We start from the raw sequence: 17273 nt of genomic DNA, 5'->3' as shown, positions 1-17273 counted from the left end.
TACCATAAAATTTGACAAAATGTATTAAGTTGATAAAAATTCTCCAAATTTTTTTTTCCCCACTGAAAAAGGAATTTCACAAGATCTGACAAGCTCTACATGTAGTTCCAAAATCAGAGTTGTGAAGTCTAAGCAGCTCATTAAGTCATGAAATTCTTGCCGACACTGCACGTGTTAGGGAAGTTCATAAAGGGAAGAGTCACCAGCAGGACCGGTTTAAGGTTTCACTCATCAAGCTTTGCCCAGTGCCTTTTCCGCATCATCAGACAGTTACAAGTCTTGTTTTACTTCCTTCTTTTCCAGTGTTTACCACCATTGATTTAAAAGTACAATTGTACTGGGGCAAGTTTTCTTTCCAACTGTTACAGGCTGCGTTTCTATACCTAGGACAGCAACATTACCCACAATATGTGCTGGAACAGCGACCTAGACAGTTGCACAGACTGCTTGGTTAGAAACCATGAGGACAAAACCTACCTTGTAAAATAAATCAATCATCATGGTAAACGCATGAGAGATAAAGGAAATGAGAGTGTCTGTAACATGAATCATGGAATTGTTGGGAAAGAGCCCTAACTTCATCTACGCCCCTTCACGGTTTAGTGCAAGATGACTCGGGACCAAGATTTAGCATTAGAAGAGGACCTTTCCAGCCACTAATCTTTTCAAACGATCAACACAAAAAGGTCATCGTTCTGTGCACTAATGTAATTCTAAGAAATTGACTGTACAGATAAAATATTGTGAATGTTGAAGATTTCAGCAGAATCAATAACACTCAGACATTCTAGGAGTAAACACTGTTTTACCTGGGACATGCAGCGTCCATTATCTGTATCACTACAACATGCAGGATACAGAGAACACTGACAAACAAACCAAAGTTGTCGTGCGGTACGGTATTCACAAACTTATAACAGTCAACACTCAACATAATCCTGCAGCTGTTGTGTATTCCTACAGTAAACTCCGCGGAAAAAGTACATTCTTGGACCCGATACATGAGCTCCATGATTATATACAATGTCCTATTATACCACAATGGGAAAGTTAAAGTTAAATTCTGGAAAATGAACATCGTGAAGCTAAACCAAAGCCTTCTGCTAGACATTGATATTATGGCAAGCTTAATAGATAGTATATAAAAATTTACACCATATATGTTTTCTCTTATCTCCTGTTCATACATGCAGAATGTGATCACGGCTCTAAACTAGTAGTGTTCGATAAAACCAAATTACCATTCCAAAGATATGTGCCCCATAACCAGGTAACTTCCAAACACAAAACCATTCAATAAAAAGGGTTGGCAATGCCATTTTTCAGATAGATTGATCATGTTGGGTGTGTAGCAGGCCAAAGAAACATACGTGAATAGTCTATTTCCAAAACTCCCTTGCAACAGGGCATAGTGCAAACTGCAGTGCTATTCTACCTAGTAAATATAGACAGAACCTAGGGTAAAAGCAAAGTGAGAAAATACCCTGCAGTTAAATAAATCAAAAAAGTACATGTAAATAACACTGGGTCTTAAGTTGACACAATTTGTATTAAAAGGACGTAAAAAAGAACCCACCAAGTCAGGGTGTACCCAATCTGGGTCCATCCCACCACGCCAAGGTGTACCCAATCTGAAATAAACCTCTATGTTCCAGCAGGCCTCAGAATTAACAGAGCCAGAGGAGGACCCAGACTTGTGAAAATAACTTCCTGTAGAAAATTTAAGGCATATATATATTTGCCTTAAATTGTCCGTCATCCACTTCCGTCTGGATGTCCCCCGAATCCCACAATTCACCACGCCGCACCCGACCACCATTTTGGAACACCCAAGTGATGCCGCTCTGATCCAGGACGCGGCTGCGATCCCGAACGCCGCTGCAATCCCAGCGGCCGCTCAAATCCAGGCCGCCACTGCGATCCCGGCTGCTGCTGCAATCACAAGGCTGTGAAAGGGGTGTAACAAGGGGGTATAACGAGAGGGGAGTAATGAAGGGGGTATAATGAGAGGGTGTAATGAAGGGGGTATAATGAGAGGGTAGTAATGAGAAAGATGCCGCCGCCAGACCCCCGCCAGGACCCACCGCCTGACTACACGCGCCCCCATCGTGAGGTTACTGCCCTCCAGATGCGACAGCATCGGGCACACATCTAGTGTTGGTATAAGTGCAATGTGTAAGTGCATATTTACACTGAGCCTAATAACAGAAAGACTTTAGGATAAAAACAAAGAAAGAAAATACTCTCAGTAAGTAAATTTTACATGTAAATAACACCATAGACCAGACCAATGGTAACTCAATAGCCTACTATAGGACATCACTTGCCAAAACTGATTGAATCAGTCATGAACCTATATAAACAAAAGCAATGCCGCCAATGTGTATAATAAAAACTTAAATGTGCACAGATGAAAATAAAACTACTATGTATATACTTACTAAATCTGTTTATGTACATAAATAAAACATTTTGTTCAAAAATATTTTGGCCTTGGCGACCTTCCATTACAGGCTAAAGCAGAGGAGCATTGTTCTTCATATCTTCATCCATCAACTAACCTGGAAAGGATTCAAATGTATCCATTAAGTCCAAGTTGGGCTGCAGTGGAAAAAGCTCTGGCTGGATCATATCTGCATTCCCGGCATGTGCTGTAATAAATAGGATAGCATTAGCAAACATTTGCCTGGTTAAAGGTCCAGCGTATTATTTATGCCAAATGCAATAGCCAATGATGCATCCAAGGAAAAAGAAAAAAAAAAGCGGAGCTCACCGGGCAGGGTATGAGATTTAGGCCGGGATCACACATGCGAGAAATTCAGACGAGTCTCGCATCTTAATACCTGGCACTGCACATAGAAATACATGCAGCCGCACGCTGCCGGCAGCAGTACCGGGTATTAAAGGGAACCTGTCACCACTTTTTCGGCCTACTAGGTAAAAATATCATTTGAGTGTCATCTATGCATTCTACAAATAGTTCTGAAACCCTGACTCCCCATGCATCACCCATAAAATCCTTTTTTATTTTTGTCCCGCCTTGTGTGGTAATCTGTCCGATGGAAGTTGCCTCTGCTCCCTCACTCCACCCCTCTTCGGCTTGCTGTACGCATCCTTCACTGTGAAGATCGTGTACATATTTCCCGCGTGCGCATTGACATTTGACCTCGCTCATGAGCAGTATGCTTTGCTCAACGGAGGGCAAAACTGAAAATCAGTAGTGCGCATGGACACGAAATACTTCCGGGACATAAGAAACAACTGCGCATGCCGGCGTCATAAAAGGAATCATAAGTCGCATACCCAGCGAGTGCCGCTTTTCATTTTTTACTTGGATGCACGATTTGAAATTTTAATGTGAGCACCACCGACAGATGGGATGTATGGCATATTGCTCTGCAAAAGAGTTCGGAAGACTATTTATATGCTGGGACTGGTGCCTTATCAGCTTCTCTGGACATTTTGCAATAGTCAATGACTTACAATCAGAATAGGCACACACATGCTTCAAATAATGGTGAAATCCATATTCTGCTTAAAGCCTTGTACAGATCCACGCATGTAGCAAACTGGGTCAATAATGTAATCCAATATGGAAGCAGAACACTGGGATCCCGCCAGAAGATGACTTAGCGAATCCTGCTTTGAGCAGGGGGTTGGACCAGATGGCCCAGGAGGTCCCTTCCAACTCTACGATTCTATGATCCTTACCAATCTCTTTTGGGTTGTGCTGATGTGAATAAATAGTAGAAAATAAAGTGTCACTGAATTCCGCCATAAGCATCTCCATGTCCAGAAGAGGCTCCTCTTCCATCGGCACTGGCGTATCTCTGCCATCCACACTGGTGTGCCAAAGTACAACATCATCATCCTGCGAGACAAGCAGAAACCCGACTCTGTAGTGTACAGCAAGTACATTCACCAAATTACACGCTGTAGTTCTAGCACCATGGGTACTTTGCATTGCATGTGGATTTTGCAGAGTGTTCGCTGGACTTGCTAAGGTTTCCACACTTTGTAATGCAGGGTATGACATTCATGACAAAAAGCAACATTTAACAAAAATTCAGAACACTCCAAAGCATGTTGTAACACAGCGGTATTTGCTCCTAGAGACATTGCTTCCAGGGGAGAACATCATACCATATGGGGTATATAAAGGTGTGCGCTCCTCAGCCACACGCTAGATACTTCTGCAGGTGTGTGGGTTTTGCACAAAGCAGAACATTGTGTCATTTTTACAGACTGTGTCCATTTATGCTTTTATGGCTATTGACTTCCCCCTTTTTATAATATCCTACATATACTGATCATTTCCCATAAAGTATGGCTAAAGGTGAGCGTTGAAACCCAAACAGCCCAATGCTTAGATCTTGAGAGTAAAGCAAAGCTCCACATAAATGCAAAATTAGTGATTCCCTCTTAAAGGAATCTGTCAGTAAGGTCAACCCTCCTAAGCCCTCTATATGGACACATAGGTCCTAGGAAGCTGAATAAATGACACCATGATACATAATCTGAGGTCTTATCCCAGAGAACTGTTCAGCACTATGGGCCGGATACTGATCTGTATGAGACTCTGCCTCCAGAGATTATTTTAAATGAAAGGAGGCGTTACCAGTGTGAGACATGGAACTAACACAGAACAATAGAACCGAACTTTGCCCCATTACAAACATGTTAGGAGCTGCAGCTCTCACAACTCTGCTGTTTGTAAGTTCAGCTTGAGAAAAAAAAAAAAAAATAAATAAAAATATTGCAGCATGCTGCAAGCGGCTCTGCAAATCGAAGCTCGGGCACCCATCCAAGTCTATGGGAGCGTGTAAAACATCGGACTGCACCCAGATGTTGTCCGAGTGCAGTCCGAATTAGTCTGATACAGACAATGGAGAAAATAAGTTACCATCTTCTCCACATCTGTCCAGCGATTCTCTCATGCGTGAGAATTTGATCTGAGTAAACTCACACAGCCTGATTAGAGTTTGAGCCGAGTGTCATTAGCATAATCGGCCCAATTCTCTTGCAAGACAGAATGTATGCTAGAGTGACCCCGGCCTTAGGCTGGGTTCACACGTAGCGGAACTCTCGCGGAAATTACCGCGAGAGTTCCGAAATTCCATGGGAAAATCACATTTTAAATTCCTGCGATTTTCCCACGGAAAAACTAGCATTTTGCAAGCGTAATTAGCTTGCAGAATTGCTAGTATTTTCCAAGCGATCTGTAGCATCACTTGGAGAACTGATTGACAGGTTGGTCACAATCGTCAAACAGTGTTTGACTAGTGTGACCAACTTTTTACTAATGAGGCTGCCTATGCGCATCAATAGTAAAAGATAGACTGTAAATAATAAAAATATATATATATATATATATATATATATATATATATATATATATATATATATATATATATATATATATATATATTTATTTTGTCACCTTCCGACGTCCCACGCAGCCTTCCCGCCTCTCAGTAATCCTTTGCGACAATTACCACGATGACGTCCGTTCTCGCGGGATCGCAATGTCTCACGGTCATTCGCGATGACGTCGCGCGAATGACCACAAGACTTCGTGATCCTGCGAGAACGGACGTCATCGCTCGCAAAGGCTTACTGGGACCGGGAGTGTGGAGAGAGGCGGGAAGGCTGCGCAGGACGTCGGAAGGTGAGAATAACAATATTTATTTTAAATTCTATTTTTTTACAGGGATATGGTACCCAAAGCCCGGAGGACAGTCTCCTCTCCTCCGGACCGTGGGTACCATCTGCAAATGTTCTGCTTACTTTTCGCATGGTGTGCACAGCTATATGCGGAAGGTAAGCAGAACAAAGCATTCCTATGGGTGCGGGATCGCCGCGATTCCACGAAATTAGTGAGCATGTTGCATTTACCGCGAAGCAATTCCGCTGCGGTAAAAACAGCAGCATTAGCACAGCATTGCGGAATCCCATAGGAATGCATGGGATGCTTATTTTTCGCGGCAAAATCGTGCGGTTAAGACCGCCGCGGGAACGCGAAAAAAACGCTATGTGTGAACTCAGCCTTACAGTCACACACAGCTATGAGATCAGAAGAGCAGAGAGCGGCCATTATACATCACACTGGTAACTCCCCTTCTACTTATAATAATCTCTGGAGGCAGATTCTCATGCAGATCAGTGTCTGGCCCATAGTCCTGAACAGTTAATTTACATATAAAGAAAAAACTTGGATTTCTCTGGAATAAGACATTGGATCACAGACAAAGTATCATTGTATTCCGCTTCCTATGACCTACATGCCCATATAGATGGCTTAAGAGGGACGATCTTACTGACAGATTCCCTTTAAGTTGATAGGATTGGTGATAGAGAATTTAAAATTTTCAACACAACCCCCAATTAGGTTTTTATCAAGTTTTGCTTTCAGTATAGAAACCTGTATTTTACATCCAGTGCTGTGCCACACACTGGTGCAGTGTCGAGCAGTCGGAAACTCCAGTAAAGCGACAAACATATATTACACAAAAAACACTATTTCTATATAATTTGATTTTTTTCATCTTTATTGCAGGAACCCTGCAAACATTCTCTGCTGGCACAAATTAAGAGAAGTAAATCAATATATCAAAGGAATTCTAATCCTCTGTATGTTATGTCAAAACTGTAAAAAGGTGTGAATGTGTCACCCATGGTCAACACGGATTATAAGGGGGTCTTCAACAAGAATACTTCTACAGTCTTATCTTACAGCTCATTTTACCTTAGCAGAATATGGACACATAATAGGACGTACGGGGTTAATACATGATAGTCACTGCCATCATGGGGCAGCACACAGAGTCTACCATTTACTTAGTGGCTGCTTTCTCAATAAGATGGCTGCTATCCAGCCGTTCATCAAGACCCAATAGTCAATGGTTTTGGTGTCCGTCTTGAAAAAAAGGCTTGTTGTGTGCAGGATGTGGCAATATGTCCCTGGCTCTGTGCAGTCATTCTTGTCACATTCTGCTCAAACCAGTTTTTTATTTTTTGGGGGGGATATGGAGAAAGTTACTTACTTTGACCAGACTGGAGAGATCTTCATCTTTGTGCTTTTGTAACTGTAAAAAGAATATAATAAATTATATTTAGTCATTGACTCCTTGCAATCCCCTGGCATTCTTTATGGCACCCAAACTGGTATCCTATTGTGAAAACAAACAATTACAGCTCGGGGCGATTATAAGCAAAGCACATTTATCATATAACTGGATTCTCTGGCGCCAGTAAGTAACCTGAGCGCCATGTATAACCGGATGAATCCTATTGATTTGGACAAGTCAATATAAGACTGCTGGTAATGAGACTATATAAAGCGTGGCAACCACATACAGCAGCCACAAGGAATTTACCGGGAGGTTTCTGCAGCACCTGCATTGTATTCTGCAAGCACCATTCACATGGATAAGAAAGTCAGACATCTCTACAGATCTGCCATGTTACGGAGAAACTTCTCACCCTTTTCTTGAAGTAGGTCCTCCACTTGTGGTATTCTCTCACCACTATCTCTATTCTTCTCTTCCAGTATTTTCCTTCAGTTGCGATGGCCTAGAGAACAGTAGGATACTTAGTTTTACAGCAGACCTCCACTTTCACAAGATTATAGTGCTCTGCAAACATATGCATTTGTTCTAGACCACTGTATTCCCTAACAAAACTTTTCGTCAATTTCTCCCTAGCCCACTTAAAGGACAATAAATGTGTATTCCCTGTACAGAGATAAAATTAATGATGGGCAAGAGTGCTTGGCACGGCGCGATCGAGCATCGGGGTACTCGATCGAGCAGTGACGAGTGGTGCTCGGATCCCCGTAAGTGAGTTATGAGAGAAAGAGATCGCAAGCGAGAGAGAGTTTCTGTCCTCCAGAAAAAGGGTCGGGTTGGCCATTTGCTACCATTATGCTCGATATTCGCGCATCTGACTAGCTCGATTTGAGTACCAAGCACTGACGTGCTCGATAAACCACTAGTAAAGATGCCTAGTTTAGTGCACAGATTTGGGCAAAATGTGCTGCAAGTTATCAACAAAAATCACTAATAAAGTGATTTTCAAAAGTGATCATATGGCAGAGTCCTGCACTATAAAGCCTACTCCCACGGTCACAAGAAAATGATCAGAAAGATTGTCAGTTCTTGTCAATGCTATATGGGGAAAGCGGATGGGAACTGAGCATCACAGTGAGACACTCGAATAAAAATATGTGAATATGTTCAGAAGGGCTTAAAACCACTGACAGACCAGGATACAGTTTCTGGATGACCGTAAAAGGCTTTAAAATTAACCCTGGTCAGTGATTTATTCCACAGTATGTCACCTTACATCTGGGTCCAGGGAAGAGCTAATCTACAATTATAATGACTGTAGGGCAACTCTCTAGCTGAGTAATTCCATGTGTCCGCATATCAGTCCCTGGCCGGATCTTCAAACTAGGATTACTCTGAAATGTTGCAGCCAGGGCTGTGGAGTCAGAGTCGTGGAATCAGAGCCCATTTTGGTGGAGTCGAAATTAGAGTTGGTATAAAATGGACCGACTCCTAATATATATAATAAATTGGGTACAGTAGTTTAATGCAGTTTGTGGGGAATATTTTTTTCAGAAGAATTTGGGAAAGTTATGAAATGTCCTATAAGCACAAGGAAAGACTAGAAGCAATGGGGTGAAACTGAATGGGAGGAGACACAGATAAGATATTAGAAAAAAAAAATTTTTGACAGTGAGGGTGATCAATGAGTGGAACAGGCTGCAATGAGAGGTGGCGAGTTCTACTTCCATGGAAGTCTTCAAACATAGGCTGGACATTGTGCGTGTGCGCGTGTAAGTGCGCATGTGTATACGTGCGTGTGTACGCGTGTGTGTTCTGGAATATGACTCGGCACAAACATACTCCCTCCTCTCCTCTTCATAGACTGAAGAAAGTGAGCTGTACCCTGAGACAAGCCTGACACAAAGTTCAGAGTAAAGCCATCTAACAAATGTTACAAACTTTATACTTATCTGTCCTATTGATTTATGCAAAGATTGTTTTATTTCTATCCTAAATTATACAGTGCACGATTCCCTATTCTTGCTAGAATTTCAATATACCTTTTTTTTTTTTTTTTTTTTTACACAGGACAATTATTTTTTAGTAATTCTTTATTTTATTAATAAAGAGAGATTACAGCAATACAGGACAATTATTTTGAGGGCGAATTTACATAATTACAAAATGTCTAAGAAGCATCTTATGAAGTCAACTGTATTTGACCATTTCACAGTGGCTCAACATAAAAAAAAGTGTGTGTGTCAGTGTATAAGTGACCCAGATGACAACAAACAGATGCCAAAATCAGTGCATACTCCGCCAGTGATAAAAATGCTCCTTCAAGAGGATCCAATTTAAAAAAGACATTTAGGCTATGTACCCACGTATACAGAAAACCGCACATTTTTGGCGCAATTTTTCGCGTTTTTTTTTTTTTTTATAGGAGCATCCACATGCTCATAGAATATAGTTGAAAATGCGTTTTTTTCCCCACAAAATTAACTAATATGCTGTGGGTATTTTTCCGCGATACGTTTTCACGGGAAAAAAAAAAAAAGCATCATGTGCACAAAAATTGGGTAATTAAAAAGAATGGGATGCTTCTTGTATGCGTTTTTGAAGCTTTTTTGCCAGGAAAACGCTTAAAAAAAAAAAAAACCGAAAAAAAAACGCTTACGTTGGTACACAGCCTTTCAACGCTGCCACCCAGGAGTTTACAAAGCGGTGATTGAAAAAGATCACAGCAGCACCAAGAAACCAGAGCCCAGCACTTCCTGCCAGGCAAAGGAGGAAAGAGCGTCTCAAACACCAGTTACAAGATATTTTGTAAGTGACAAAGTTACTGTAACAATGACAGCAGATGTGTTTAAAAGACAGCTCATCGAGCTTGTAGTGAAGGACGGTGTACCATTATCATTATTTGCATGACCAGCTTTTACAGCTCTTAATGGAGAAATGGCCCGCAAATTTGGTGTTTCTCTGGAAAGAGAAAGTATTAGAAAATTAGTGATTAGTGACGAAAAGGAAGATCTTAAAAAGACTCTCAAGAGACGCTTCATGTTTCTTAAAATGGACGCCTGCACACGTCACAGAGTGAACTATTTTGCTATCAACGTTCGATAGGTTTGTGACAAAGAAATTGTTACTAAGACACTGGCAGTAAAAGATACTAAAGTTCATCACAGCAGCCAGTTTCTCCAGGCCTTAGTGGAAAAAGTTCTGCAAGATTATGAACTCAAAAAAGAACAGGTTCTTGCTATTGTAACTGATAATGCTTCAAACATAAGTACACTAAACTGATGAATGAGAATAATGAAGGTGAACAGCAGCTAGAAGAACATTTCACATTCAGTATGTTGGAGATGGAAGGCCACAGTCCTGTTCCCATAAAACGGGAGTAAACAGATAATACAGAAGAACAGTAAAATGATACATTGCAATTAGATTATCTTGTTGAAGCTGCTTCACACCTCTTTTCTATTCATCACATGTGCTGTGTTGTAGCACACGCTGCAGCTGCCAAGAAGAGATAGTTTGCAAGAGGGACATGCTGGAACTCTGATTAGCAAAGTGAGGAAATTGGCTATTGCTGCTAGAACCCCTAAAATTGATTCCATCTTGAAGAGACGTGCTGGGAAAGGGGCAATTGTGGATCAAAACCTATTTAATGATTGAGCGATTGCTTGAGCAGAAACCTTTCCTTGTAGATATGGCCAACCCTCAGGTAACACTACATGAAGGTCAATAGACACAGGTGACTGAATTGAAGGAATTGCTACATCACCCATTTACAGCGACTAAAAAAAGTTACAAGCTGAGGATTTAACTCCTGGCATTTTTATCAAGGAGTGGAAGAACTTGTTGTTTTGCCTGCCCCAAAGAGGAGGTTTAAATCGCAGATGGCATTGCTGCCTCAATGAAACGGAGACACTATTAGAAAATAAAATTCTTCTGGCAGCTGTTTATGTGAACCCGAGTCATTGTATATTGCTGGATGATCAACAGTTTACTAAAGGAAAAGAAGCTCTGACTGAGGTAGCAGTTAGGATGAGTGGGCTACAAGAAGGCCAAGAGCAAGAGGACTCGGGTCCTGCCAGTGCTACTGCTGTTTCTTCATCCTCATCAGATGAGATGTTTGATTTCAAAAAGTATTTGGATGACATGGAGCAGGCAAAGCGTTGCCGCAGGGAAAAAGATTCCACTCCAATAGAAAACAGATTGACCATACAGTTGTGGCCAAAAGTATTGACACCCCTGCAATTCTGTCAGATAATACTCAGTTTCTTCCTGAAAATGATTGCAAACACATTCTTTGGTATTCTCTTCATTTAATTTCTCTTAAATGAAAAAAAACACAAAAAGAATTATCCTAAAGCCAAATTGGATATAATTCCACACCGAACATAAAAAAAAGAGGGTGGACAAAAGTATTGTCACTGTTCGAAAAATCATGTGATGCTTCTCTAATTTGTGTAATTAACAGCACCTGTAACTTACCTGTGGCACCTAACAGGTGTTGGCAATAACTAAATCACACTTGCAGCCAGTTGACATGGATTAAAGTTGACTCAACCTCTGTCCTGTGTCCTTGTGTGCACCACATTGAGCATGGAGAAAAGAAAGAAGACCAAAGAACTTTCTGAGGACTTGAGAAACCAAATTGTGAGGAAGCATGAGCAATCTCAAGGATACAAGTCCATCTCCAAAGACCTGAATGTTCCTGTGTCTACCGTGCGCAGTGTCATTAAGTTTAAAGCCCATGGCACTGTGGCTAACCTCCCTAGATGTGGACAGAAAAGAAAAATTGACAAGAGATTTCAACGCAAGATTGAACCTCCACTAACATCCAAACAAGTTCAAGCTGCCCTGCAGTCCGAGGGTACAACACTGTCAACCCGTACTATCCGTCGGCGACTGAATGAAAAGGGACTGTATGGTAGGAGACCCAGGAAGACCCCACTTCTTACCCAGAGACATAAAAAAGCTAGGCTGGAGTTTGCCAAAACTTACCTGAAAAAGCCTAAAATGTTTTGGAAGAATGTTCTCTGGTCAGATGAGACAAAAGTAGAGCTTTTTTGGCAAAGGTATCAACATAGAGTTTACAGGAGAAAAAAAAGAGGCATTCAAAGAAAAGAACACGGTCCCTACAGTCAAACATGGCAGAGGTTCCCTGATGTTTTGGGGTTGCTTTGCTGCCTCTGGTACTGAACTGCTTGACCGTGTGCACGGCATTATGAAGTCTGAAGACTACCAACAAATTTTGCAGCATAATGTAGGGCCCAGTGTGAGAAAGCTGTGTCTCCCTCAGAGGTCATGGGTCTTCCAGCAGGACAATGACCCAAAACACTTCAAAAAGCACTAGAAAATGGTTTGAGAGAAAGCACTGGAGACTTCCAAGATGGCCAACAATGAGTCCCAGACCTGAATCCCATAGAACACCTGTGGAGAGATCTAAAAATGGCAGTTTGGAGAAGGCACCCTTCAAATATCAGGGACCTGGAGCAGTTTGCCAAAGAAGAATGGTCTAAAATTCAGCAGCGCATTGTAAGAAACTCATTGATGGTTACCGGAAGCGGTTGGTCGCAGTTATTTTGGCTAAAGGTTGTGCAACCAAGTATTAGGCTGAGGGTGCCAAAACTTTTGTCTGGCCCATTTTTGGAGTTTTGTGTGAAATGATCAATGTTTTGCTTCATTCTCTTTTGTGCTTTTTCATTTAAGACAATTTGAATGAAGATAATACCAAAGAATTTGTGTTTGCAATCATTTTCAGGAAGAAACTGAGTATTATCTGACAGAATTGCAGGGGTGTCAATACTTTTGGCCACAACTGTATTTCAGCAACATTTTTCACTTGCTCTCAAAGAAGTAGAAGAGTTCAATCGTTCATCAAAACTCACTGTGCATGAGGCAATTCCTTTATACCCTGAAATTGTTAGAGATGTCCATGTAATTACGGCTTTGCCACCAACCCAAGTTGCAATAAATATCAATAAATACCATTTCTCAGAACAAATTCATAGACTGCACAAATGATATTCAGTACGTTTTTGTTGAAACTTTTTTTCCCCCACTTACTGCATAATTTATAATAAATTGTAAATATGCAAAGGATTTTTGTTCTAAAGTTGTATTCCAGTAAATATTTTATGTTCTATCAAAAGGGCTTGATTATTGTATCATAATTAAAATTAAAAGCATGTTACAATTTTACTACAGTAAATTTATCACTTAAACATGAAACCCATATGAGGGAGTCCGGAGTCATGGAAGTTGAGGAGTCGGAGGTTTGGCTTACAGATTCCACAGCCCTGGTTGAGGCAATTTAGAGTAAAACATTCCTAGATGGAATTGCTCAGCCATGATCCATGAATTGCGTGAGAGCTAGAAGTGGTATTTTTCTCAAAAAAATAAAATAGAGATTCAGTGTGCCACTCATGAGAAATCTAGTGTAGAAGCCATATGCAAATTGGTCTGTAAGTGAATAGGAGGCGTGTCAGTTGACTGTTTCTTCCAAATGCACAGACACGCCCCTAAAGCACTTCCAGCCCAACTACGGTGCATGTGGCTTCTGCACTAGCTCATGAATGCACATACAAAGATATGCTGACTGGGGCCTATTAAAGTAGATATGGCTGAGTCTATACCTTTTGAGTGATCAACACCATAAAATATCCCATTTTAACACACTTGAGCAGGGTTCTCAGCTGCAGATCACAGAGAGGGAACCGATTTAAAAAAAATCTATAGTCCTTGTCTATTCTAAAGTATTAACACATTCACCTCTGGCCTTCTATGTTCATCAAAATCCACAGATGCATCCAATGGGGTTACAAAATGGCACACTGGGTTTTGCCTCTTCTGTATATCTGGTAAGCACAAAAGAAATCTGTATAAGAACACTCAGAGGACAGTTCGGAAATGACAAAATTCAAAAAGAAGAGTCCTCCACCTCATCCCCCAAGACCCATGCACGGAATCCATTAAACTTATTTTCTTATTTAACGGGTGTTGATCTTAGGATTTTTGCTTATGTGCTGGGAGCAGCACAACATCACTTACCTATATAATATTATGAGAAGATCTGCACTTGCGCCTTTAATAATATTATTATTAATCTTTATTGATATAAAGCCAACATATTCGGCAGCGCTGTACAGTTCAGAGGTTCATATACAACAGTCATAAGTAAAGGTAAAGATAATACAATATTTAAAGCAAAGATAAAGAAGACCCTTCCCGTAAGAGCTTATAATCTACAATGAGGTGGGGGAAACACAGTACAGTTGCGTATTTTCAACGAAGCTCCTGCCATCTTAAGAGAATGGGGGCTAGAGAAAGGCTACATGAGGTAATCACCAGCCAGTATTTGTAGTGCTTTTGGGTGCGGTGGAGTCTGATGGAGGATTATGTTCACAGAAATAGTGAATGGACTATATATAAAAAGGACTTCGATTAGGGAACATGATAGGCCGCCCTACACAGATGTGTTTTTAGGGAACGCCTAAAACTGTGTACGTTGTGGCGAGTCCTAATTTCTTTTGGTAGAGCATTCCAGAGAATTGGTGTAGCTCAGAAGTATTGGAGCCGGGAGAGGGAGGTACGGCTTAATGCGGATATTAGTCGAAAGTCGCTTGCGGAGCGGAAAACGCAGTTGGGTCGATAAACAGAAAACAGGGTGGAGACGTAAGGGGTGCCGCACTGTGGAGAGCTTTGTGGGTGAGAACAAGCAGTTTAAATTGGATCCTATAATGAGTGGGCAGCCAGTGCAATTGTCACGATCCATTTTGGGAATTGTGACAGCTCTGGTTCAACTCAGTGAAAACTTTTTCCTTTCGAGCCATCAGATGTTAAGGTCAGTTTTTACCCCACTGGCAAGCTGGTGTAATTGCAGTGCAGCTAGGTCAGCTGATGTGTGCATGAAAAAGGGAGGAGGATTGACCTCATGGAGATCAACATCCGACACTGCGGAGACACCATCACGTGTTTCTCAACGCAGGGATTCTAGAGCACTGCCCCCATCCCTTATGGGAAACATGTAAAACATGCAAAAACATAAGCCGCGGAGACACCATCACATGTTTCTCAACGCAAGCAATGACTAGCCAGGTCTTTCACCGGGAAGGAACAACCACGGAAAGGGCAGTCTCCAATGAAGGAAACCACCTATGCCAAAACATGGTATCCATCCACAGACGGCTGTTTTGGGGTATTGCCCCTCATCAGTGTGGAGTAGGAAACTGGCTAGTAGGAGCAATGCCTAGTAAAAGACCACCTTTTTCATGGTCTTTTACTAGGCATTGCTCCTACTAGCCAGTTTCCTACTCCACACTGATGAGGGGCAATACCCCGAAACAGCCGTCTGTGGATGGATACCATGTTTTGGCATAGGTGGTTTCCTTCATTGGAGACTGCCCTTCCCGTGGTTGTTCCTTCCCGGTGAAAGACCTGGCTAGTCATTGCTTGCGTTGAGAAACATGTGATGGTGTCTCCGCGGCTTATGTTTTAGCTGATGTGTGCAGTGACCACTCCCACCATCCTTTAAATGGTCACCTGATGCATCAGCTGACTGTCAGCGATAGAGCAGTTTTCACTGACCAAGCCTGAGTGAGGAGCGCTCTGGGTTCAGTGGTGCTTCTGCTGGATTTATTATCCCGGTGCCTTTGTTCTGTTGTGCGGTGCTTTGCAGCAGAGAAAGATAAGTGCCTATTTCCTAGTCCGTTTTGTGTTTGTCAATGTCGCCTTTGTGGAATTATCTGCAGTGGCTAGGCTAGCGCCCTACGCCAGTCGGTGCACTAGCCAGGGCAGTGCTAGGTGACAGCGAGGGACGAGGTATCCTGACGGTGGCAGAGGGAAGGACCCGCATAGGGCGTTAGGCGATTGCAGGGACAGGCTCAGGTTGGAGCTCAGGTGGTGACCATCCCTCATTCCCTATTGGTATAGCTTTCCTCTCACCTATACCATCCCCGTTGTATGTGTGTTGTGCTGTTAGCTGACCGACCATTTGTTGGGTCGTGTCATATCATGACAGTCACCTCGTGACAGCAATAACTGGCACAGAGCAGAGGCATCCAAGTAACGATTAGGCCAGGTTCACATTGCGTTAATGGCCCTGCATTCAACGGGATCTGTTACATAGCGTTAGTGGCGCTATGTAACGGATGCGTTAACGCACCAAATGGCCGCAACGATACTAACGCATCCAAACGCATGCCAAAATCGGCATCACGCGTTACTTCATGACACCCCCCCCCGAACGCTGCAGACCACGTTCAGGGGTGCATCATGAAGTAACGCATCATGCCGATTTTGGCATGCGTTTGGATGCGTTGCTATCATAGCGGCCAATGGGTGCGTTAACGCATCCGTAATGGATCCTGTTGAACGCAGGGCCATTAACGCAATGTGAACCTGGCCTTAGCCAAATAGAGGACCCTAGCTGCTGCATTAAGAATGGACTGGAGAGGGGAAAGTGGGGTTAGGTGAGGCCAATTAATAGAGAATTACAATGGCGGCAATGCGGGTTTGGGTGGTTTTCATGGTGAGAAAGGGGCGAATTCTAGAGATGTTCTTCAGGTGCAGGTGAGAAGAGACTGTATATAGGAGGTAAAGGAAAGATTGGAGGAGGTGAACATAACAGCCAGACAACAAGCCTGCTGCCTGGGCATTATTGTAGTGCATCACACGGAGAGCGAGATGTCAGATTTAGGGAGGTCAGCAGACGGAAGGAGCAGAAGTAGTTCACTTTTGGAAAGGTTGAGTTTCAAATAGAGAGTGGACATTACGTTGGAAACTGCGGACAGAGTCACTGGTGTTCTGTAGTACAGAGGGGGGTAAGGTCAGGGGACGACATGTATAGTTGTGTCAGCAGCATAAATATGACTTTACATTTATAATGCCGCCCCCTAGATTAGATCTTCTCCAGTCAGAGAACACAGAGGTTAAGTCTCAAGATGGCCATTGATGGAGGAACATGTGACCAGACCAAGGGAAACCGGAGCATGAGCAGTGGTATTCAATTGAGGCTGTTGATGGAAGGGTCTGGTCTTGTGCCCTTCCATGAACGGACAAGTGGAGAACAAAAACCCCAACACAAATTGGCAAACTCTTAGGTCTGTGCACACAGTTTTTCAATGAGTTTTTATAGGAGAAACTCTCCAAAACTCCAAGTTTGTGGAGTTTTAGTTTGCACTGTTTTCGTTCCACAAACTCAGTAAAGAGACTCAG

The 17273-nt window shown here is 42.3% G+C and overlaps 1 protein-coding gene across 1 annotated transcript in view; it reads right to left on the bottom strand.

Annotated features, from left to right (window-relative positions):
- MLXIP (MLX interacting protein) overlaps nt 1-17273 on the bottom strand; it is a 107886-nt gene that overhangs the window by 36635 nt on the left and 53978 nt on the right. Inside the window, exons 3-7 of the mRNA XM_073586003.1 lie at nt 13830-13915; nt 7483-7572; nt 7044-7085; nt 3712-3871; nt 2562-2651 (exon numbers count right to left, since the gene is read on the bottom strand). Of these exons, the coding sequence (XP_073442104.1) occupies nt 2562-2651; nt 3712-3871; nt 7044-7085; nt 7483-7572; nt 13830-13915 (468 nt within the window). The remainder of the gene's footprint in view (nt 1-2561; nt 2652-3711; nt 3872-7043; nt 7086-7482; nt 7573-13829; nt 13916-17273) is intronic.

Source organism: Dendrobates tinctorius, unplaced genomic scaffold (assembly GCF_039654945.1).
Source record: "Dendrobates tinctorius isolate UK_male_01 unplaced genomic scaffold, ASM3965494v1 ptg000090l, whole genome shotgun sequence".
Lineage (NCBI taxonomy): Eukaryota > Metazoa > Chordata > Amphibia > Anura > Dendrobatidae > Dendrobates > Dendrobates tinctorius.
Note: the sequence above shows the minus strand (reverse complement) of the source record. Positions and strands in the feature narration are given on the sequence as shown.